Genomic DNA, 23,859 nt, shown 5'->3' with positions numbered 1-23,859 from the left:
AAATATGAGTGAGTACATCCCATGTTCCTCTTTTTGGGTCTGGCTTACCTCACTCAGGATAGTGTTTTCTATTTCCATTTGTATGCAAAATTCAAGAAGTCATTGTTTTTTACTGCTGAATAGTATTCTAATATGTATATATTCCATACTTTCTTCATCCATTCTTCCATTGAAGAGCATCTAGGTTGTTTCCAGGTTATGGCTATTACAACTATTACAAACAATGCTGCTATGAACATAATTGAGCAAATACTTTTGTTGTATGATAAGGCCTCTCTTAGGTATATTCCCAAGAGTGGTATTGCTGTGTCCACGTGTAGGTTGATCCCGAATTTTCTGAGAAACCGCCACACTGCTTTCCAAAGTGGGTGCACAAGTTTGCATTCCCACCAGCAATGGATGAGGGTACCCCTTTCTACACAACCTCTCCAGCAAAGGCTATCATTGGTGTTTTTGATTTTAGCCATTCTGACAGATGTAAGATGGTATTTTAAAGTTGTCTCCGCCGCTTGGGCCTGCGCGCTGGTGTCTCCGCTGCTTGTGCCTGCACGCCGGTGTTTCCGCCGCTTTGCCTATTTAATTTTAAAAGAAAAAATTGTTGCTTAATATGATTTAATAGAACCTATTAGTTGTTTTCACGAATCTAGTAGTCTACTTCTTTATTCTTCAGCAGGAAATATTTTTTTAACATCCAGAGACAGTGGTAAAATGAAGAGTTTAAATACCATAAAAAATCCAAATACAGAGAAAAAGCACCAACTCCACAAAAATCTGGAGAAGCAGAATCAGAAAGAAGGGCATGTTTCTCTTTGTTAATTTAGCCATCCTCAAAGCTATTTTTAGTTACTGCCCCACTGCATTGTTGTCTCAGTTTTTATATCTTTTGTGACTAGAACACACAAGTTATAAGAATGTTACCTGGATGGCACACCAGAAAAGAGAAATCCTTAAAGGATTATATCTGACAAATCTGTCTTACTGACTAATGTGTATACTGAAACTTACTTATTATCATCACTTATTCCCATATATATTCCCAAAAGTTGCAAAAATGCAAGATGGTAGAGCCAGAATTTCTGATCCATGGTGAATGAATGCCCAGAAGGTGGAGTGTTAACTGAGGTTAATCAGCCAGCCTCCCATGGTTTCTTCACTTGAACAAAATAGCCTTTGTATTTGAACATCAGATGACAGAAATCTACAATAATTTCTTCATTCTTGGCTATATAAATAATCAATCAAATTAATAGTATCTTTCCAATCCTCAAGCATGATTATAATCTACAAAAATTGAGGACTTTGACTACAAAAATTTAAGAGTGTTTTTCAAAAACAGTTAAGATTAATACATTAGTAAGATAGAAACTTACCCAACAGTGATAATTAAATTTAAAAATTATTTGTTGATTCTTGATCTAGGCATTATTTAAATACTAAAATAGGTTTTAATGAAACTAATTTTAAGATTTCTGAAATTAGCAATTTGAATTTTTAAATGAAACCGCATATTGTTCTTTTAATTTGGCCATATTTAAATTTAAATTTCTAACACAAGATGATGGCAGTCTTTTAATTAGTAACCATTGTTTAAGTTATTAAATTTGTCTAACCTTGGTTGAAGTTTATAGGTCTACTTGTTCTTGATAAAAAAAATTCACATTTCTATATAATCTCTCTGTAATCAAACAAATAGAATCTACATTTTACTAGGTACCCTTTACCATACATTTTACCAAATATAACTTACAATACAAGTTATATACACTAATTTCAATTCATAAACAAAAGTATATACAAAATGAAAAGATAAAAATAATATAATGCAAAGACAGAGGGATCTCACAGAACTTCAAATGCATGCAGGTGATGTGTGATGCCCAAGGCTTAGTAAGTGTGGTTTCCAGACATAAAGCATATTTGGTTAGTATTCATTACATGATGGACAAAGTTAACATACAAATTTTCATTCTGGATACAAGAAAGATGAATATTTTCAAAAAAGAAGGGACAGCATATTTTAAAATTATTATTTAAAATATGAAGCACAAAGAGAATAAAAAATGAGTTTAAAGTAAATTACTGCAATAATGAACTTCTGGGATATGGTAACTAGTCCAAAAATAAAGTCCTACTTTATTTTCTTACTTTCTTACTTAAGAATATGGGAGCTGGGTGGTGGTGGCACATGCCTTAATCCAAGCACTTGGGGGGCAGAGGCAGGCAGATCTCTGTGAGTTCGAGGTTAGCCTGGTCTACAAGAGCTAGTTCCAGGACATGCTCCAAAGCTACAGAGAAACCCTGTCTTGAAAAACAAAAAAGAAGAACAACTATTTGATGGTTTGGTTCTGAATATCCTCCAGTGGTTCCAATGGTGATACTAGTCTGTAAGACCCTAGAGTTCCAAGATGAGGCCACTGAGCAGATTACAAATAATAATAAATTAATTTATAGACTATGAAGAGATAAATTGTAGTCAATTGGAGGTCAGTCCCATGCAGACTCCCTAGTTGTCTGCTCAGTCACTGTTAGTCCTTATGAGTCCAGGTTTGTAGTGAGAAGGCCATTCCAGCCATTTCGACATGAAACAATCACACAGTAACCATATTTAAATCACTTCTTGGCCCATTAACTCTAGCTTCTTATTGGCTAACTCTTACATCTTAATTTAACCCATTTCCAGTATTTTATATTTTACCACGAGGATCGTTGCTTACCAGCAAGGTTACAGCATATCTGTCCCTGGCAGCGACTTCATTTCTTCTCTTAAGCTCCTTTTTTTTTTTTCTCTCAGAATTCAGTTCAGTTTTCCCCACCTAGCTCCATTCCACTATAGCTCTGCTATAGGCCCAAAGTAGTTTTTTTATTTATCAATGGTAATCACAGATTACAGAGGGAAATCCCACATCACAGGTTAATTGATTCTGTACGTTTTCACGTGGTGTCCCTGTTCTCTCTGGCTCCTACAATCCTCCCCGCCCCCTTTTCCACAAGATTCTAGAACACTCTGTCTAATGTTTGACTGGAAGTTTCTGCATCTGTTTAAATCAGTTGCTGCATGAAGCCTCTCTGATGACAATTGGGAAAGGCACCAATCTATGAATAAAGCAGAATATCATTAGGAATAATTTCATTGACCTTTTTTTCCCCAGTCCTGTTTGAGTCTATCCTAGGTCTCCAGGATATAATTCTTTTCAGGTCTATATTCTCCTCCAGATCTATATTTTCCGCTCTGCATCCAAATATTTTTTTCTACTTCTTTACCTATTTCAACCAAATATCATTATCTCAAAATTGATCTAAGTTTGGTTTAAAGGACTTCATAATGAATGTAATTAAATATTTAGCCTCCCTAAGGTGGCAAATTTTTTCTTCTAAGAATGTCTTCTTTCTCACATATTTTAACATTTACTGAAACATTTAGTACTAGGTAAAAATGCACTAGTAAATTAATATAGGTGTCCATTGTAATATATACTTTTTATATTGAAATAGACAGTGAAGCATGGAATAGTCAGAGGATTATAAATGAAGAGTATGTGTATAGATTAAAGAATAAATTAAAGGAGTTGACTATTTCCCTTCCTTATGTGTTTCCTAGGGATTGAATTCAGGTTGTCACACTTGGATGCAAACACCTGTGTTCTCTCAGTCATCTTTCTGGCTTGAAAATAACTAATTTTAACTGACTATTAAGTGGAATTAAGAACTTCTGTTGGGTAAATGAGGAAAAGAAAGATGATGCACGCTGTGCTTATTACAGATTTTTGGTGAAGTGGACATTAGTGGCAGGAATTTTATAGAAGAAAGAGAAATGACAAAGTTGGGCAAATGGACAGAGAACAGAAGAGTCACATGTGGGGTGAACTATAAACTAGAGAGATTCTAAGCTGAGATGGCATTTAGAGCTGTCATAGTTGGAGTGATGGAGCTGATACTTGTGGCATTGATCACCCATTGGATAAGAACTGTCCTGGAAAGAGATGAGCCTTGGGCACAGGATGCATCATTGTCAGTCCGTGAGAGGATTTGAGAGCTGCCAAGTACCTGAAGAAATATACCTTTCAGTCTTGAAAGGGGATGATTGAGGTGCAGAGCAGAATAGTTAATATTTTATGTAGTTTTGTTGTTTCTCATAGACAACTGTCTATCATCTCAATAAGGAGGAATGTGCTTGGCAGTAGCACAAATTCTAATTAGTCTTAATAATAAAAACCTAGAGTCAGATATTAAGGGGTGAAAGCTTAAAGATTAGAGAAGCAGAGCAGCCAGCCACTAGTTTTTACCTCCACAAAATCCTCAGACCAAATAGGTATCCTGTCTCTACAAGTCCTCAGACTGAATGACATGGCTCCTGTCTTCTTCCACCTTATATTCCTCTCTCTAGCTAGTTTTATCCCTTTCCATCTCCACCTCCCTAGTGCTGGGATTAAAGGTGTGTTACTCCTAAGTACTTGGAATAGAGGCATGAGCCACCACTGCCTGGCTCTATTTCTTTTTGAGACTGAATCAATCTAGTGTAGCCCAGGGCAGCCTTGAACTCAAAAAGATCCTTCTTCTTCTTCCTCCTGAGGGCTGGGATCAAAGGTATGTACCAACAGTGTCTGACCTCTATGGATAACTAGTGGCTACTCCTGAATCTGATCTTCAGGCAAGCTTTGTTTGTTATAGCACAAACAAAATATCACCACACTTGGCAGAATTTTTAATCTATCCTTTTGTCAGGATAATAAAGTCATATACATAATCCAGGGATGTGTGTATGGTTAAAAGGTTAAAGTGTGTGGTCCATTTATAATGGTCCTTGGTGTCTGACTTGGAGACTAAACAAAGAAAAAAAAATACAAAGGAAAGGAAAGTATAAATAACAATTTGATGAAAAAGCAAAACAGATGCCATGAGGAATTACATAATTCACTACATGATTAATTGCCAAATGAGCCACATTAAGTCTTTGCTGGAACAAATAAAAACAAATTGCCAGATTAATGATAGAAACAGTTGTTCTTAAGGAGTTTAGGTGGAGGGAAAGTTAGAGAAACTGAACAATTGGAGATAAGGCTGGAAAACTTCAAAGTAAGAAATATAGATTGCATCTACCAGGCCCCTTAACAGTTGGTTATTGTTTAGCAAGACTGTGGATAATATAGTAGGAGCTTGGTCTTGTAGCTTGTTGCGCAATAAAATAGCAGAGGAAATGATTGGGCCTGCTAGGCAACTGGTAGGTAATTTTCCAAGACTTGATATGTGGTGACAGAGGTGATGATAGGAACAGAAATAGCTTCTGTCATAAAGATTTCACTAACTCAGCTCCCACTCTGTTCCTCCCACTCTCTTCTCCCACAGACCTCAGTACTTTTTTATATAGTTTGATCATCTACAATTTGATGTCGTGAGGTGACCATAATATTAATGGGAATTTTCATAGTTACTTATATTTTGCACAATGCTTTTCCTGCCTGTCTGTCTTCTCTAGACATACCTGGAAGGGTTATCTCCACATTTAGATGTAGACACTTAGTCTAGTCGTTTTAATTTAATTCCCTTATTGACAATGCAATTTTGTAAATTAAGAGTTTATTCCCAACCTTAGGGAGTCTAGAATGGAAATTCAGAGAGCAAATTTTAGTGGAATGAATTGAAACTCAGAAAATTAGGTATTTTAGGTGTTACTGCCAAAACGACGACTACTTGTTATGTAGAAGGTGATTTTCTCATTTTTGCATCAAAATAAGCATTGTGTATTTTCCTAGTCAAAGACAGTTTATAAGTTATTTTGGATAGGACATTATACTGGGGTTAAGGAAATGACCTTCTCTTCTTAATGTCAATGATAAATTTCCAGAACTTTTAGATATGTTATTCTATATTTCCTCAAATAAATATGCCACTAATGAAAACTAAATATATATCTGCATATACTTTGTGACCAAAAGTCTCAGAAACCATGCATCTAAACATAATATATGAACTATTTTGCATGAGATATTATATTTAAGCAAACATAATTTTCAAAATTATTCTGTAGCTGATTAACTAACATATTTTCTTAATTTAACAAGATATTCTATTTTTCCCACTACCTTGAAAAAGGGAAAATTACAGAAAATTTTATTAATACAAGTGAGATACTTGTGGATGTGCTATGGCTTCATTATTTATTAGGTCAAAATGAGAAATATCCTAAATAAATTGAAATAAATGGTCTCTGGGTTTTCCTTCAGCAATATTAACATTTATTCAACTATATTTAACCTTGGATATGTAATGGAAGCTGGAGACACAACAATTTGAAAAGCATTTGTCTGTCTTCTTAGGCCTTATTCCGTGCAAATGTGGCATTTGATGAGTTCTTTGTACCAGACTTGAAGTAGATAGGGCTTACATCATACAAAACAACAAAGCTTATTGTTAAAATTAAAATGGCAGAACCATTTAAAAACAAAAAGTATAGTATATGCTTTATTGCAACAATAGTTTCTAGTCTTAGAAATTATGAGAGAACAAGTTTTAATTATAATACAACTAAACCTGATACTGAAAATGTTTCAAGGAAGAGACAGTCAATTGTTGTTGAGTTTTTTCTTTGTGGTGTCTAAGCAATAATTCAGTGTACTGTCAAGGCAAAGTCATACAGGAAGAATTCACATGGCGAGTATGTGATAACAAGGAGGCAGTGACATATAGACTGAGTGTGAAGCAGGTTTGTAGCTTAAATGGTAGGGAACTGCAGTCACTTTGTGTAGCTTCCATGGGAGAACAGACAAATCTTTATATAAATAGGAACAAGACAGATATTTATGCATGTTAATAAACTCCAGAAGCTACTTGATCAGGGCACGGGTAGGTGGGTGAGCTTTGGGCAATGAAAATGTGCAGTAACGCTGGGTAAAAGTACAAAGAAACCTCAGGTGACATGCTTAAGTAGTTCAATAAATTTGAAAATCCTGAAGTTTTGAATAACCATTTTTGAGAACATGCCCGGAGTAAAAAGCGAGCTAACAAAAGAGGAAAATGAGAAGTGGGGAGAATAGATGGAGGGAAAGAGAAGAAAGGTAGATGAAGAGGGACATCAGCAGGAGAGGAGAAGCGGGTCGGGAAACATTTCTATGAAAGATCAGACAGTATAATCCCCGACCGTCAGAACCATTCTATCTGCTCCTCTGTCCTCAGATCCAGTCACACAGAAAGCTCTGATGCATGGGTGTCATTGTGTTCCAGGAAAGCTTCACAGAAGTGCTTAACTACTCTCTTTTCCAAAAATGAATTTCCTGGCACCTGATCCTCATGATCCCTGACTCTGTCTGTCTAGAAACAACTTAGTTTGGTTTTGTTTTCTTGAATTTAAGAGTAAAGATTATGAATATGTTTACATAAACACATACATATAGTTTAATACTAATTGGCATGCAGTCTACAAAGTTTCATACCTACTTCAGAAGTCTTTTCAGCTTCTTACCTTCTGGAGTCAAATTAGAGCAATGTGACACTGTCTGAAATTTCAGGACCTTTTATTCTTTATTCTCCTTATCATCTCTATTCTTGTTTTTTTTTCCTTTGTATGGGTTGGACCTCTTTTCTTCCTCTGCCTAGAGTGAGGTATGATTCATATTTCTTATCCTTGCTCACCTGCACCTCAACTGCAATTCCCTGAGGGAAACGTTTAGTGTTGAACATTATTTCTGTTTCATTAGAAGTCATGTGGGAGGGAATAATGGTCCTTGCATTATGAATCACATTGCAAATAACTTCAATTTTCAGTTGATTTTAGATATTCATGTTAACAAATCCTTTTAGTTATTATGCAACCAAGGGATTCCAACTGACCTACTACCTACACACAAGTATGTATTAGAAAAAGTTCTTTTTCACATTGTCTCCCCTTTCTTGTCACCCTCAGAAGAAAATAAATGAATAAATGGTGCTACTGAGAAGTCAGATTACTTTTTCATTGCTCTACCAACAGCCACTGTAGTCAGAAGTTTCTGTCCTAACAACTTGCTCCCAAATAACCTGCAGTCACATCCCAAATAACTGACTTAGAGATTTAATATAAAGTATAAATGCTTAGCCAATAGCTCAGGCTTAATACTACCTAACACTTACATTTTAAATTAACCCATATTCCTTATTTACACTCTGACACTTGGAAAAAACTTTATTAGCATGGCATGTTCTTCTCCTGCTCTCTCTGTATATGCTCAAGACTCCAGACTCCTTCTTTCTCCTTCCCAGTATTCTCAATTGGGCTTTCCCACTTAACTTCATCCTGTTCAGCTGTTGGCCAGTCATCTTCTTTATTAAACCAATTACAGTGACAAATCTTGATAGTGTACAAAGGATTATTCAACAGCAAGCCACCTTCCAGAAGTGCATGTTTTATATGAAAAGTTTATCATTTTAAAAAATTTCTTAAGCTAGAATTTTAGCATTTTAGGTGATCTAATACTTGTCACCTCTACTCATGTAAACCCTGTACAGAATTGTTTTAAAAAGGACAAAGTTTGAAGCATCATTATTCAAAATCATTAGTAGTTATGTTCAATCAAAATGAAAGTTTATGGGAATGTAAACATCATCAGCCCAAGGATCTTGATTTTCTCAGTGCTGTATTCTCAAGAAAAATTAATTCCTGAATAGTAATTACTGAATTAAATAATTTAGATCATCCTTACTTTAAAAATGAAGTTAGGGACATACTCTATATCCCTAAAAGTAATGGAGGTCAATATTAAAAGGCTGTATGTTTTGGGAATTTCTAGGAAAGTCTAGTCCAACATCTCAAGAGAGGGCTTTTCATGTCTGGAAACCTAGCTAATCGTTCAATGCTAGTACACCATGGGTACTGAAGGAGAATTTACAGCCACAAGTTTACCAAAGCAGCATAATCCCTAACAACAATCTCAACATTTGTTCTCATACCCACAAGTAAGTTTAGTCTTCACCTGTCACTAAGAAAACTTCTGTTTGTAACAGAGAACACTACAAAAAACAAAAAACAAAAAAACAAAAAAACAGCCAATCAAAAAGAATAACTGTGGAGCCCAGTCCCAGTGTATACATCTATAAAACATTCCTCCAACAAAGGCTCAGGGAATATTATAGAAGAAGAGACAGAAAGATTGTAAGAGCCAGAGGGTAAGGGAGTTTGCTGAGATTTTGTTTCCTAGTAATGTTTAGAAACTAAACCCATAAAGTCTGAGAGTACTCATGGTAAAGAGGCAGGTGGATCTTTGTAGGTTCTAGGCCAGGTTGGCCTACATAGTAAGTTCCAGGACAGCCAAAGCTACATTGAAAGACCCAAACTCATAAAGACCTAAAAGGAAAAAAAATCTTTAGAAGTCTTAAAGTATAAGGAGTTTTCATACTCAAAAATTGTTTGGAATATGACATAATTACATGTCATCAACAATTATTTTTGTCACCTTAAAAGTTTATGTTAAAATATGGGTCATATTGATAGCTGTTTTCTTGCAAACCAGCATATAAAAATTACATAAAAAGTCAATAGTTTTCTGATAAATAATCCAAGATATTGTCATTTATAATAGAATGAAATGTGTAGGAATATGTGAAAATAATGTTTTCAATTTTAAATTGAATTTCTAAATTTCACTACATCTTAACTCTGTCTATATATCTAAGTCTATCTATCTATCTATCTATCTATCTATCTATCATCTATCTATCTATCTATCTATGTATCTATCTATCTATCTATACACACACACCCCCACACACACATATACACACTCCATCCTCTGTATAATAGAGTTGTTGGATACTCACAATTTGAAGGATTGGAGTTGTGGTTTCTGTCACTTCTCTACTGTGTGTTTTTGAGCAGTCATTTTCCTTGCCATAGAAAATAAACTGTAGAATGTCAGAGGTAGTCTAGACCAGCAAGATATTATGTATGGTATACAAAAGAGTTCCACAATAGCCCAGAATGGAGTATAACAATGATTCATTTATCTGGGGAAAAACTCACAGAAATAGTAGCGATGCACAGTCCTCTATGTGTGCTGGGAACTGGAACCAAATCCATCAGGCAAGAGCTTTTCATCTGCATTTATATATAGTACATGTGACCATGCCCAGAGTAGGCCAATATCTTAAAGGCTATTGGCTAAAGGAGTTCCCACAGCATCTTACTGCCCTCCAGGATGGTCTACATGTTTATTTTCATCATAGTTTAATAAGTGTCTTGTATGTACTGCACATTTTGCTGGATCCTGGAGTGCAACAAATGAAAAGAAATCAATGATCTCCCCTTACCTTGGTCTTCCAAGCTTCTCTGTCATGATTAGGTCAATTTGGGCAAAAGACACCTAATAAACAAGCTAAAAAATCATTTATTTTCAAAAATGGTGATTAGAATCTTGGCCCATGGTTGAAGAGATGGCTCAGCAGTTTAAAATGTGCCCGCTGCTCTTACAGAGGACCCAGGTTTAGTCATCTATACCAAGGTGGCAGTTCACAAAAACCCATAACTGCATCTTTTGCTTATCTGATGCTTCTGTTTTCTGTGGGTACCAGCATTCATATGTACATAAATACCCACTGATAACACACAAGTGCATATAATTAAAACTTTTAAACATATATTTTAAAATAAATCTTAGCCCTTTTTAATTTTCTCCTTCAAATTCCCATATGATTGAAATGATATACATAGCATTTACTGATATCGGCAGTATATCCATTTTCATCAAGAGATACTAGATGAAATTCAGGTGGATTGAGATGTAGGCATTATGTATAACAGTCCAAACATCCTTAGTGCTTTAGAGGGAAAATAGCTTTGTTTACATTTGTACCATTTTTATGTGTCTTCATTTTGTGAATGTGCCTGTAAATAACCGTCTCTCAGCTTTCCTCCAATGTGTGCTTTATGCCACATTTTCTGTGGCACAAATAAGTATGTGAGACGAAAAACAAAAGATGCTTTTGTCCAGATTAGGAGTATGCCTTATTTGTTGTTCTCCGAAAAAAAAAGTGACATACATATTCATGACATCCTATAAATGTAGTACAAATTCCTCCCATAACTCTAGGCTGCCTTCAACTAGGTCACACTAAACAGAAAAAGACGTATGCTCCTTCTCATATGTCTATTGGGAGGAATAGTATATGAAGGTTGGACTAAAAAAGAATTTTAGTTGTTGGTTATGTATATTTTATTAGGGTTACATTTATTCTTTCTCACTTAGTTCCCCAGTATGAAGCCTTGTATCAGTTCATTCTGACAGTATTGGGTGAGGCACATGTTTAACCTCTTTTCTTTTGTAATTATATAAACATGTACACTGTAGATGGTAACCAGGGAATGATAATCAGAACATCTGTTATGATAAATGAAACAGGGAATGGGAGTTGAGTTTTGAATTGTAAAGAACTAAATGTCTTTCTTCTGATCCTTGGCTTTATGCCAATGGGAATGCTTGCAAGTCTTGCTTAAACCTGTCACTTTTTAACTTCCTAGCAGAGGAACCCATGGTTGTTCTTCAGGCTTCTGACAGGGTGCTGCCTAGTGATGGAGCCATTTGCCTTTGTTGATATCAATTAAGATACCCTTTATAGTAATTTGTGTAGCAGTGTAAGCACCTGGAGAAGATAAGAGAGTATTGGCTTAAAGAACCAGAAATGACTAGAATACTTTCATCTGGTGGAGTTCTGTAGCTTCAATATGCACACCTTGATGCATTTTGGTCTGAGTATCAAGAGTTGTCATGTAAAACTTAATAAAGTAAACAAATCTAAATAAATAATACAGTTATCATTGTTTCCTTTAAATGAAGTATTAGTTGAATACTCTAAACACAGGAATAGTCCCATGTTGAAAAAAAAAAACCTCTGCCAGATTTTTCTGATTCTTTGCAACCCTCCCTTCACCTTATCTAGATAGCCTATCTCAAAAGAATTATTAGGTGCCTTTTCTTTTTGCAGCTTGTCTATATAGGAGAGAACTTTAGAAATTACCAGAAAATTAATTTTTATTTACTTGTTTTGCACTAATTTCTAAGTTTCCAATTTAAACTGATGGTTTGTTTTCGATGTAAACCATTTGATTGTGAATCAATAAGCACGTATGAAGCCTAGGAGAAATTTTCAGAGAAGTTATTCTCGTATTCTGTTAACAAGATCAGTGCTTTGCTGGGGGATGCAAAGGTGACATTATATGTGCCTGCCTGTAGGTGCCTTTCTAAAAGATTCTCTTTCTGTTTAACCTTCAAGGGCATTTTTTATAAAGCTAATGTAATTAATTTCTATAATGAATATTTGAATCAATATTTGGATATTTATTCTGATTAAAAAGATTCTTCCTTTTGGTTCTTTCCAAGTGTTTTCCTCATAGAGGCTATTGTGCAGCTCTAACTGACCTTGAATGCCCCCTGATGTCCCACTCCCACCTCCTGAGTGTTGGGATTATAGTCATGAGACATACCACAAGTCGTGGAAATTATATTAGTGTAAGAAAAATTTAAGTATCTACTATGTAATGCTCAGCAGAGAGCTGTGGTTTTAACATAAAACAAAGGTTCAATGGTTAAAATTCTGGTAAACATATTAAAAGACTTTGTTAAATGCCATGTCTAGAAAAGCTCACTGGAGGAACTGGAGGATAGTTCAGGCTAGGCATGTGGGAAAGGAGTCCTTGTTGGGAGACTCTGAGAGACCATTGTGTGAATATGGGAGGGAAAGTGAAGCCTAAATTGCACTGGAGATCCCAGGATGTTGGAAGTGCCAGAGCCAGGGGATATCTGCCAGGGAAACCTGCATACTTAGAGAGGATTGTGCTTCAGTCAGAAAACCTAGAAGGATATAGACACGTAAGCATTTTGACATCTGACATAGAGCTGTGGGATATGGAGTTTCCTGATTAATTTCAGTCTCACTTTGGTCCAGCATTTCCTTACTCTGACATCATTCATTCCTTTTGGAATGGTAATATATGATCTGTGTGATAGTATGTTGGAAACATATAATTTGACTTTTGATTTTACAGGAGTAACAATTAAGAGATTGCCTTGAGTTTCATAAGAGACTTTTGATGTTGGAAATTTAAACTGTGTGGGGATTATGACAGACTATGGGGACTTCTAAAGTTGGACTAAATACGTTTTGTTTTATAATATGGACAAAGTCAAAGGAATCTAAGGAGTGGACTGTGGTGGTTTGAATAAGATTGGTCCACATAAGCTCATGTTTTCAATGCTTGTTCCTTAGTTCCTACTATTTGAGGAAGATTAGAAAGTATGGCCTTCTGGGAAGAGGTATGTCCATACTTTTTCCAGTGAGCTCTCTCTGACTCATGCTTGTGGATCAAATGTAAGCTCATAGACTCACTCTCTGAAACTGTAATCCTCAATACATTTCTATAAGTTGCCTTGGTCATAATGTTTTATCATAGAAATTTAAAAGTATCTAATATATAATTTAAGTATTATAGAATTGTCTGATATGTAGTCTGATCTCAATAAATATTGATGGCAAAAAAGTTTCATCCTTCAGTTAGAGGAAACTCATACACAAACTTATTTGACAGTGGCTTAGCATTCTTAAGCATCAAATAGAAAGAGTATGAAATTCAATGCTTAAATGAATCTGAAATTATGAGAACAAAAAAACTAAGACAAAGATTGCTGAAGGTGATTTCTACTGAAGAATGTAAGAGAGATGGCCACCCTTTCCTCTGAGCATATAATGCATAATATCACTGCAAATGTGTGTGTGTGTGTGTGTGTGTGTGTGTGTGTGTGTGTGTGTGCCTGTGTATGTAGGTAGAGACTTGGTTCCTGAGCAGACAAGTGACATTTGCCAAGAGGCAGAGGCATTGGATTCGGTTTTACTAAGGAAGCAGTACATGGTTTGAGTTAGTTCTGGGACTCAGGGACATGAAGGTGGGGTTGATCTAATGGGAACTCACCAAGGCCAGCTGGACTGGAACTGATGGAGCATGTGATCAAACTGGACTCTCTGAATGTGGCTGACAATGAGGGCTGACTAAGAAGCCATGGACAATGGCACTGGGCTTTGATTCTACTGCATGTACTGGCTTTGTGGGAGCCTAGGCAATTTGGATGCTCACCTTACTAGACCTGGATGGAGGCGGGTGGTCCTTGGACTTCCCACAGGGCAGGGAACCCTGATAGCTCTTTGGGCTGACGAGGGAGGGGGATTTGGTTGGGGAGGGGGAGGGAAATGGGAGGCGGAGGCGGGGAAGAGACAGAAATCTTTAATAAATAAATAAACGGGGGGGGAGACTATTTACCTGGGACTTTATTACATTTTCAGATACTTTGTCCATTTTCAGCGTGGCAGAGAATATGCAGCACTCAAGCAGATACGATGCTGGAGAGTAGCTGAGAGTTCTACATCCATATTCATAGGTAGCAGACAGGGAGAGATTGGGATTTCTTTGAGCTTCTTGAAACTTCAAAGCTCACCCCAGTGCTATAATTCCTCCAAGAAGGTCACACTTACTCTTGCAAGGCCACATCTCCTAATAGTGTCTGTTAATCAGTCATTCAAATCTATGGTTCTTTGGGGGCCATTGTCATTCAAATGTAGGATATCAACAATAAATATGCTAAGGTAGATGGAGAAAGCCCAGGAGGCCTAAAATCCACTAAAGTAACATGGATTTAAGGAACTCTGAAAGCAGAATAAATAGGCTTTTCCAGTGAAGAGTACACTAATTGGTTATCCAATACCAAATGATTAACCCTGAAAATATACATATAACATTATAGTGACTGAGTATGTTATTATATTTAGGAATATCTATGTGTACATTTAGGTATATGTTGTAACTAATGACAAAAAGAGGCTATGAATTAAAAAACACAGGTACTATATTAGAGAATTTGGGGGGAAAGTGGAAAATAATGAAATTTTATTATAATTAAAAAAATTAAAAATTGTATACATTATTTAACAGCACATTATAGAAAATTAAGAACTGCTAACAATTTTTCATGTTCTGAATAATTATTTCTACAAAATTACAAATGAGGAGACATCTGGTCAACTGTGCAGAGGTACATGAAAAATAACTTTACTAAAATAATTACTCAGAAATCAAGTACATATTCTGGGAAAACAATGACTCAGAACATTGACTTCATATTGAATTAAAAGTCTATGGTGCAATGATTGTACCCATTTACAATGAGACCTCATCTTAAGCATAAAGGTTTTTTGGTTATCGCATTAATCATAGGTTTATAAGTCATACAATGCTCAGTAGTAGTTTTGATCTACAGGAAAGCATGGCAATGTTTCAGCAACTTATTAATAAATATTTTATTTCATTATTGGATGATGTTTGTTTGTACATTTTGGCATTGTTTCTTCTGTTTAAGTTCCTTACCATTTAGTCTGTGTCTACAAAACAGTGGTGAAACTGTCATTTTTCTCCAAGTCTCCACTCCTTCTTCTAGCAAACCAATGATACAGTGCTGAAACCTGTTAATTTTTAATATGAGCCAGGGAAGGACAACTGCTGGGATTTTATTATTTAAAATAGAGGCTATAAGACATAATTATTAACTTTGAATTCACAGAAACAAAGCAAAGAAAAATAAAGCTTTGAGAATGATTATATTATTCTATGTTAAAAAAAACAAAGGTAAATATGGAAAGGCAATAAAAATTGTCTGGATCCTATAAAGAGTAAAGAATTTGAAAACATCAAGTGTCCTTGAATCCCCAAGTTTGAAACTGGACAAATGCTAGCATAAGGCCACCATGAACACACTTATAGATTTCTAAAATGCTGTTTTAAGATCAAACAGGTCTATATAGTTATCACTATAGAATTTACCAAATATGATTTATGAGCTATTCAAGTAATTCTTTCCTAATGGACTACATGTTTATGAAATGTTACATACAACTCTAAATTTTCATTTTTGAATAAATATCCAAAGAAAATAATATAAGGAAGCCATATCAAAAAGAAAAGAGAACTGAAACCTAAAGTCTAGAGGGCCTATAGAAAGAATAGTAAATGTAAATTCCAAAATGTACATCCTCTATCATTTAGTATTGAAGTGAGAATCTTTCTCTTTATATTATCTGTTATTGTTATTGAAAGGTCTCATTATGTAGTCATGACAGTTATTATTATTGGCATGGTATCCTTGTATAATCCTTATGACCTAGGGCTATATAAATCAGGTTAGATTCAAATTTGCAGGAAAAAAAAAACTGTCTTTCTCTGCCTCCTGAGTACTAAGATGAATGTGTGCTGCTAGACAAGGTTTAGAGTATTAATCTTTTAGGTGTTCTCTAAAAAAAGATAAAGCTATTCACAAAATACCATGCTTGTTCCCCCCTTCCCTTCTTTAGTTGGGTAACAACAGGGAAACAGATCTTTTGTTTTTCAGTTACAGATCAGTAATGTTTTTTTATTGCTCAAGATGTATAGCTGTGCAGAATGTGAGAAGGGCAGTGCATTGGTGTGTGAGTCTTGTTTTGATAGGTTGAGAAGATCATTCAGCACCATCACTGTATCTTCCTTTAGTTCTCAGATAGGTGGTAGTCTTCTTTCTTACCATAACCTGAATCAAAATTATATTTATGCTTTTAAGATTTCTCTTGTGCTATAGCTATCCCTGATTATATGTGTTAGTAGATCTTCAGAGTACTCATTCAGCTCTGCTTTCAGATATCCAAATAAAACCCACTAACACAATAAAGTTCCATTAATAATTCCATGGAGAAAGCAAAAACAGTTAATCCTTACAGTCTCACTGCAACATCTCTTCACCTTTGGCCTAGCTGTGGAATACATCTGGTTGTCCATCTTCTGAAATGAAGAATGTGTTTGATAACTGACTAAAAAAAAATCCCCACTTTCTAGCTAAACATAAAGGTCAGTTAATGTTGAAAAGGCTGATGTAAATGTGAAACCCAGTTTTTTGTATATCTGGTAGCTCTTTAATGTATTTTTTCTTACATGTATTCCATCTAACATTGACTTTGTGATTGTTATATTGCCTAACAAGTACATCTGTCATTGTACAGATAGTATATCAAAAGAAGAACCAGTGGTTGACATAATATATATATATATATGTATATATATATTATGTAAGATAAACTATAACTGTATAATATATATTGACCATTTCAATATGTTTCACAGAAATTCCATTTTTTATGTTATTTGAGAATTTGTAAACTACTCCACGTTTCCAATTCCTTAATGACATTTTATTCATAGTAAACTTTGACAGTACTGTGCAGATGCAAGTCTTTTTTTACTTCTATGTGCAAAATCTTCAATATCTAATTACATCTTATTTGAACCATCTTATCACACAGTATAGGAAATGCTGTGTGTTTTGCCTGAGTGAAGTTTTGAAGAACACTGTTAATTCATTGTGGAACAGGCAACAGTTTGAAGCAAGCTATAGACAGATTGGAACCTTGGCCCTGTGACATTTTAGCTTGTGGATTTGGCATTGGGATCTCATTCTTGTTAAAATTTCCTACATCTTATTACTTTGAAGACTTAGTGAATTTCACCCTTGTCGAATGCCTTCTCTTTTCAGTGCTTAGTATAAGCTAGCATTTCATCTTTAAAACAACTCTATCTGGTAGAATTTCTTAACATCACCCCACCTCAAAAAACAAAACCAAAGCAAAACAAACTTAGATAGAGATTTTAAACAAGTGCCCAGATTGACACAGTGACACGTGCAGAGCCAAAATGTAAATCGGTTTTGCCATTACAGATTCCCTTCATAGCACCCTTGCCTTCAACATTTGCACGGCCATGTTGTTGCGTTACGAATAACACTGGGAATGTAAATTCCTTTTATCCTTATGCTTAACTTAAGCCATGAATAATTTTATATACATTAAAATTCTATTTCTCCAGTTGATTGCTTTAGTAGCTACAATATTTATTTGATTCTTTTAAGCCAATATGACATCAATTTATAAATTTTGTTATTCTTCTTGAATGTAAAATTTTCTTATCCCTGTGTTTTCTCAGTTCTAATTCTTCCTAGTTAGATTAGGTCTTACCATAGCATACTTCTTAGTAAACTCGAGAGAGTAGTTTGCTATCCATGGTACATGGTGACATTTGGACATTAAAGTAACTTTTGTAAAGATTAGAAACTGATTCATTTAGGGAAGTTTGATTGGTGTGTGATTGTTCTGAAAGTACATGGTGTGGGTGTTAAAAAAGTAAAAGACTTATATTCTTCATCTTTTCATGCACTCATTTCTCAGTGACAGATGTTGTAGAGACTTCTCGTGTAGGTATGTCCCCTTTCATTGTGTTCACCAATCCGACAATAAGGGAAAGATTCTGTGAAAGTCAGACATGTCAATTACTCAATTACACAAGAAGAGAAGGAAATTATAACAAAGAGGGGAAAGGCAGGACAAGAGTGAAGACATGAGGCAGTGCAACAAACACTGGGTTACTTACAGTTCTTTAATCAGATAAGAGAGGAACTTTGCTTTGAAAAAGCAGCATTCATGACTGTCATGTCTTCTGAAAGAGACAGTTTAGCAAAATTAAAAGAACAAAGCTAGTTTGTCCAATTTCATAGAGGAAAATGCTAAGATTTTCATATCTTCATACTTTTGTGTTTTTATTTATGTAAATGTTTAAATATTAAATATTATTTTTTTTAGAAATTCATATGTTAATCCGGTTAAAACTGAATAACATATCTGGGGGGCTTAGTCCTGGAGAAAACTATTTTCCTCCCTCACTACCCTTTGACTGATTGGAACTCTTTATCTAGGTAGGGGTGGGGTCATATGAAATTTCCCCAGCAAAATTGGCACGTCAACTGGCATTGTCATTTTGAAGACCTTATTCAAGTAATAATGTTGTTGAGACGTCATGGGTGCAGATTCCTATCAAATCTTGTAGACACTATTTAGTAATGAACAACATGATTGCTTGGCTTTTCCAATCTTTCTACTCTTTCTTCTGCAATGTTTCCTGAGTCAGGTATGGATCTGTGTTGTAGATGTACCAACTGGGGTAGTGCAGCCTGAAATCATATATGCTCTGTGCTTTGAACCCTTATGTAATCTGTTGTAGCTTCTGTTTGCTACATAAAGGTTGTTTTTTGAGGAGTGAGAGTTACAGTTATCTTTGTACATTTGCATAAGTATTTAGAATATAGTTTATTATATTGGTTTAGGAAAATAAGGAATAGCAGGTGCTCCCATAGAGTCTGTGACAGTTCCAGCCATAGGAAATTGGCTAGATTTCTAGTATCTAGCCTGAATTTTCTAATGAGTATCTTTTGACTCCAATTAGATATTTGTTGGCTACCCTAAGATGTAAATGCACTATTTTACCATTGTGGATAATTTGCCAAGTCACTGTAAATATAAACAATGGGCTAAAGAAGTGTGATATCTTACTTAATGAAGATAAATTTAATTCAGTCTTTCCAAGAAAAACATTATAGTTTAGAATTATTCAATAACAATTCTGTGTTAGTTCATAAAAACAGCATATCATTTTCAGCTTATGTTTGTTGACTTAAAATAAGTAATTATCAAACATGAAAGAAAAAGTACCTTTAAACAATGATAAACCAGGTAGTGGTGGCACACACCTTTTATCCCAGCAATTTAGAGGAAGAGGCAGGTGGATCTCTGTGAGTTTAAGGCCAGCCTGGTCTACAAGAGCTAGTTCCAGGGAAGACTCCTACAGGGAAACTATAGGGAAACTCTTTCTTGAGAAAAAAAAAAAAACAACAAAAAAGTTAAATTATGCAAAAATTCTAAAACCTTTTTTATAATATATAATATCTAAATGTTCATAGAAAAAAATAAGTACAGACTGGATGGTGATGGCACATTCCTTTACTCCCAGCACTTGGGAAGCAGAGACAGGTGGATCACTGTGAGCTTGAGGCCTGCCTGGTTCACAAAGTGATCTCCAGGGAAGGATCCAAAGCTACAGGGAAATCCTGTTTAGAAAAATGAAAACAAACAAAAATAAATAAAAAAGAAAGAAAAGAAAAATAGTAAATACAACTCCCCTTGTAAAACAGATTATCACAAACACACTTACATATACATGTATAGTTGTTTCAAAACATTCAGACTATTTAATGCTTCTACAATTGTTCTCTTGTTTTGCTAGGTGGTATATTTGAATATGTGGAGTCTGGCCCCATGGGAGCTGAAGAACTTGCATTCAGATTTGCTGTGAACACAATCAACAGGAACAGGACTCTGCTGCCCAATACCACTTTAACTTATGATACCCAGAAGATCAACCTCTATGACAGTTTTGAAGCATCTAAAAAAGGTAAAACTATGTACTATGGTTTCTAGAATTCAGATTTCTAGGTGTGCTTAAGAGAATTCTTGGTTCCCTTATGTAATTAATAAGTTATTAATAACATTAATATGGAATGATTTGTCTTTAATATCTGCATGCATTTTATTAGAGAAAACGTTGATGTAGTTAGCTTTTACAAAAAAAAAAGAACACTAGTAAGTAAAAGTAAATTTGTGGTAGATATATTGTTCTTCCCTACTGATCTCTATGCATTGTTATTAAACTTTTTAAAAATTAACTGAAATAAATTCAATTTTAAAAGAATTCTTCTTGGGAACCCAGGCTAAATTCTCAGCACCCGAATTGCAGTGGACAAGTATCTGTAACTTTAGTTCCAGAGGTCCTGACTTCCTCTTCTGGCTTCTGATGGCACTTGAATCATGTGGTATAGAGATTTACATGTGGACAAAAAAAAATATAAATAAAATAATTAAAGCAAATTTTAAAAAATGAGCCATTATCCAGTCATATATTATTCAAACAGCAGTATCAGTAGTGAATCTGTTTGATGGGTACATATTTACATATTGTCACATAGATGATTTTTTCTTATATACATAGATGATATCATAAAAAGGCAGGTCCTATCTTTGGCACAGTTACCTTTTATGAAATAGACATTGCCAGAGAGTACTAAAATAACCTTTATTGTCACTATATACTTTAAAATGTTGTTTACCTTTCTGTAATGCTAATATCGTTTCACTAGCTACCTCACATCTATGGAAAGATATATAATTATTTGTAATTCTAATTTGATGAAATGTTCTTCTAAGTATATTAATATTAATGACTGTTGATAAGGTACAATGCTGCTCAAGATAAAAGTCTCTTTCTTTTCCCAGATGCTAACCTGTGTTTTTCAAAGCCATATTCTGCTTGCCCTTTGATTTCATATCTTTGTGAATGCAAATTAGTTTCCACATTTCAGATCCATGTCATAACGATAAAAGATTTAAAAAGACTGGAGGGAAAAGGTTAGAGTTGACTGTAAAATGTTCTGTTTGTCACGACTAAGGCAAGCTAAGTCATTAATTGCAAGACAAGTGCATTTATTAGTAGCATAGCTCATGATTATTCCCATTAAAGGAAGAATAAACTCTGGGGCTAAGTAAAGCATTCAGACTGAATCTTACGGAGGAGAAAAATGCAGATAAAATATTAATAGATTTCTTCATGGTGACTTCAAAACCTGGGTGTAAAATTATAGACTCGGATTTTCCTGACAGCAAACAGAATACTATTAGGGAATGCCCTAGTACAATTCTTAGGTAATAAAGTCAAGTGGTTTATAAAATGTTCTAAGGAATGAACAGAGTAAGGGGCTGGAGAGATGGCTCAGAGGTTGAGAACAATGGCTGCTCTTCCCAAGGTCCTGAGTTCAATTTCCAGCAACCACATGGTGGCTCACAACCATCTATGAGGTCTGGTGCCCTCTTCTGGTCTGCAGACAGACACAGAGACGGAATATTGTATACATAATAAATAAATACATGATTTTTTTTTAAAAAAGAAAGAAATGTACAGAGTAAGCATCCACTAATAACTCATTTGTAATCTGGCCAAGATCTAGGAAAACTCAAATAAGTAACTTTCTTTGTCACTTGTAAAAAGGGTTAATTCTATATTCTGCATCTTTATGCTGAGCTGTTATTGCTTAGGTTATAAAGAAATATATAAAGGAAAAGAGATCCAAAGTGGATTTTGAATCTGATAGAGTTCCTGTCCTACAAATGTACACAATGATCATGACATTAATGACTAACTTTAAAAGAATAATCAACTGAGACCTTTAAAAGTATTTTTAATCTTTTTAATCCAAAAAGAAACAAAATGTTAAATTTGGATTTTTCTGATATATTTCATAAATTATACTACTAGGCTCCATTCATGAATACTTCATAACTGTTTTATAACTGAATTACTAATTGATTCATACAATACTTTTAGTCTCTTTTTAGCTAGGCAGGTGGCACAATTCTACTATCGTTCTAACTCCTCTGGAGGCAAAAAAAAAAAAAAAAAAAAAAAAAAAAAAAAAAAAAAAAAAAAAAACATGCTGATGAGGCCAGCCTGGGCAGCAAAGGAAAACAAGTTCTCAAAAACTAAATAGATTATAAAAACAAAAACAAAACAAGCACTCCTGTGTTATTTAAAAGCATAGAAAGATTCCAAAAAGATTCCAAGTGTTTTCACCTTTTATTGAATTTTGATTTGTCACAAAACAAGTAAAGGAAGGTCATTGGTCTCTAAATATAGGAATTAAAATCCCAGTTTGATTGTGATTTCAGAATTGGTCTTTCATTAATTTAGAATTCTGATCATTATTTGGAAAATCGTAACCAGTATGTCAAAATCAGATTATTTATGTAATATGGAATTCTTAAGGGAAGCATAAGCAAGTGACTTTTACAACTAAATTTTACCTAATTTTAAATGTGCCCATGCTTAGGTATTCATGCATCACACATTTTACGCTGAAAATATTTCTTTTATTTTTTTCCTTTCGCCACCATTCCTTGACATTATTTACAGAGTTATTTGAAATTTAGTTCCTACTAAATTGACTGCATAAACTTTCTTTTTATAAACTGAAAATATTCAGTCATAAATTCATGAGGCCTCAGCCTAGACAATGACCTAACAATAGTCCATCGAGGAAGGCTGAGAACAGGATAAACTGTTCCCTGAGAATAGCATACCTATTGGCTATACAATAGCAAATGGTCAACTTAGAAAATATACATGAAAGTAACATTATATAAATGGAACTGGTTTTACCTGTGTATTTAGGAGCACACACACAAATTAAAGAAAAGGAGGATGTGAATTTAAAAGCTAAGGAGAGAGGGGGAATGTGGCAGAAGGTTTGGAGAGATGCGAGGGAAAGAAAGAATGATGTAATTCTAACCTCATATATAAATACATATACAAATGTATATATGCATGTATATATAGATATATGTTTAATGAAGTGCAGAGTTATACTTAAGAAAAAAAGATCTTTACCAGGAAGAATTTTTTAGAATTTAATAGCGGTTCACACCTTCCTTTCCCCTCCTCGGTAACAGACTCCTTTCTCCTCTTCAGCTTGTGATCAGCTGTCACTTGGCGTGGCTGCTATCTTTGGGCCTTCACACAGCTCATCAGCCAATGCAGTCCAGTCCATCTGTAATGCCCTGGGGGTTCCTCACATACAGACCCGCTGGAAGCACCAGGTGTCCGACAACAAGGATTCCTTCTACGTCAGTCTCTACCCAGACTTCTCTTCCCTTAGCCGAGCCATCTTGGATTTGGTGCAGTTTTTCAAGTGGAAAACAGTCACGGTTGTGTACGACGACAGCACTGGTAAGAGCAGCGCCCTCTGTGGCCGCTTTCGGTACATTACATTCTGGAGTGCATCCCAGGTGCTTTCTGTTCGGTCTTCTGTGCTTTGTTTTCCTTTATTAGTTTAAATTTGTTGTTGTTCGTTAATTTATTATTATTTTTATTGTTGGGTTTATGTGGAAGGACTACAAGGT

At 34.9% G+C, this 23,859-nt stretch overlaps 1 protein-coding gene across 4 annotated transcripts in view; it reads left to right on the top strand.

Annotated features, from left to right (window-relative positions):
* Positions 1 to 23,859, top strand: part of Grik2 (glutamate ionotropic receptor kainate type subunit 2) — a 600,544-nt gene that overhangs the window by 191,231 nt on the left and 385,454 nt on the right. For all 4 annotated transcript variants that reach the window (XM_050120166.1, XM_050120163.1, XM_050120164.1 and 1 more), the window contains exons 3-4: positions 20,138 to 20,305; positions 23,429 to 23,686. In XM_050120166.1, coding sequence (XP_049976123.1) covers positions 20,138 to 20,305; positions 23,429 to 23,686 — 426 coding nt within the window. The remainder of the gene's footprint in view (positions 1 to 20,137; positions 20,306 to 23,428; positions 23,687 to 23,859) is intronic.

Source organism: Alexandromys fortis, unplaced genomic scaffold (assembly GCF_014885135.2).
Source record: "Alexandromys fortis isolate MF-2015 unplaced genomic scaffold, M_Fortis_MF-2015_v1.1 scaffold_141, whole genome shotgun sequence".
Lineage (NCBI taxonomy): Eukaryota > Metazoa > Chordata > Mammalia > Rodentia > Cricetidae > Alexandromys > Alexandromys fortis.
Note: the sequence above shows the minus strand (reverse complement) of the source record. Positions and strands in the feature narration are given on the sequence as shown.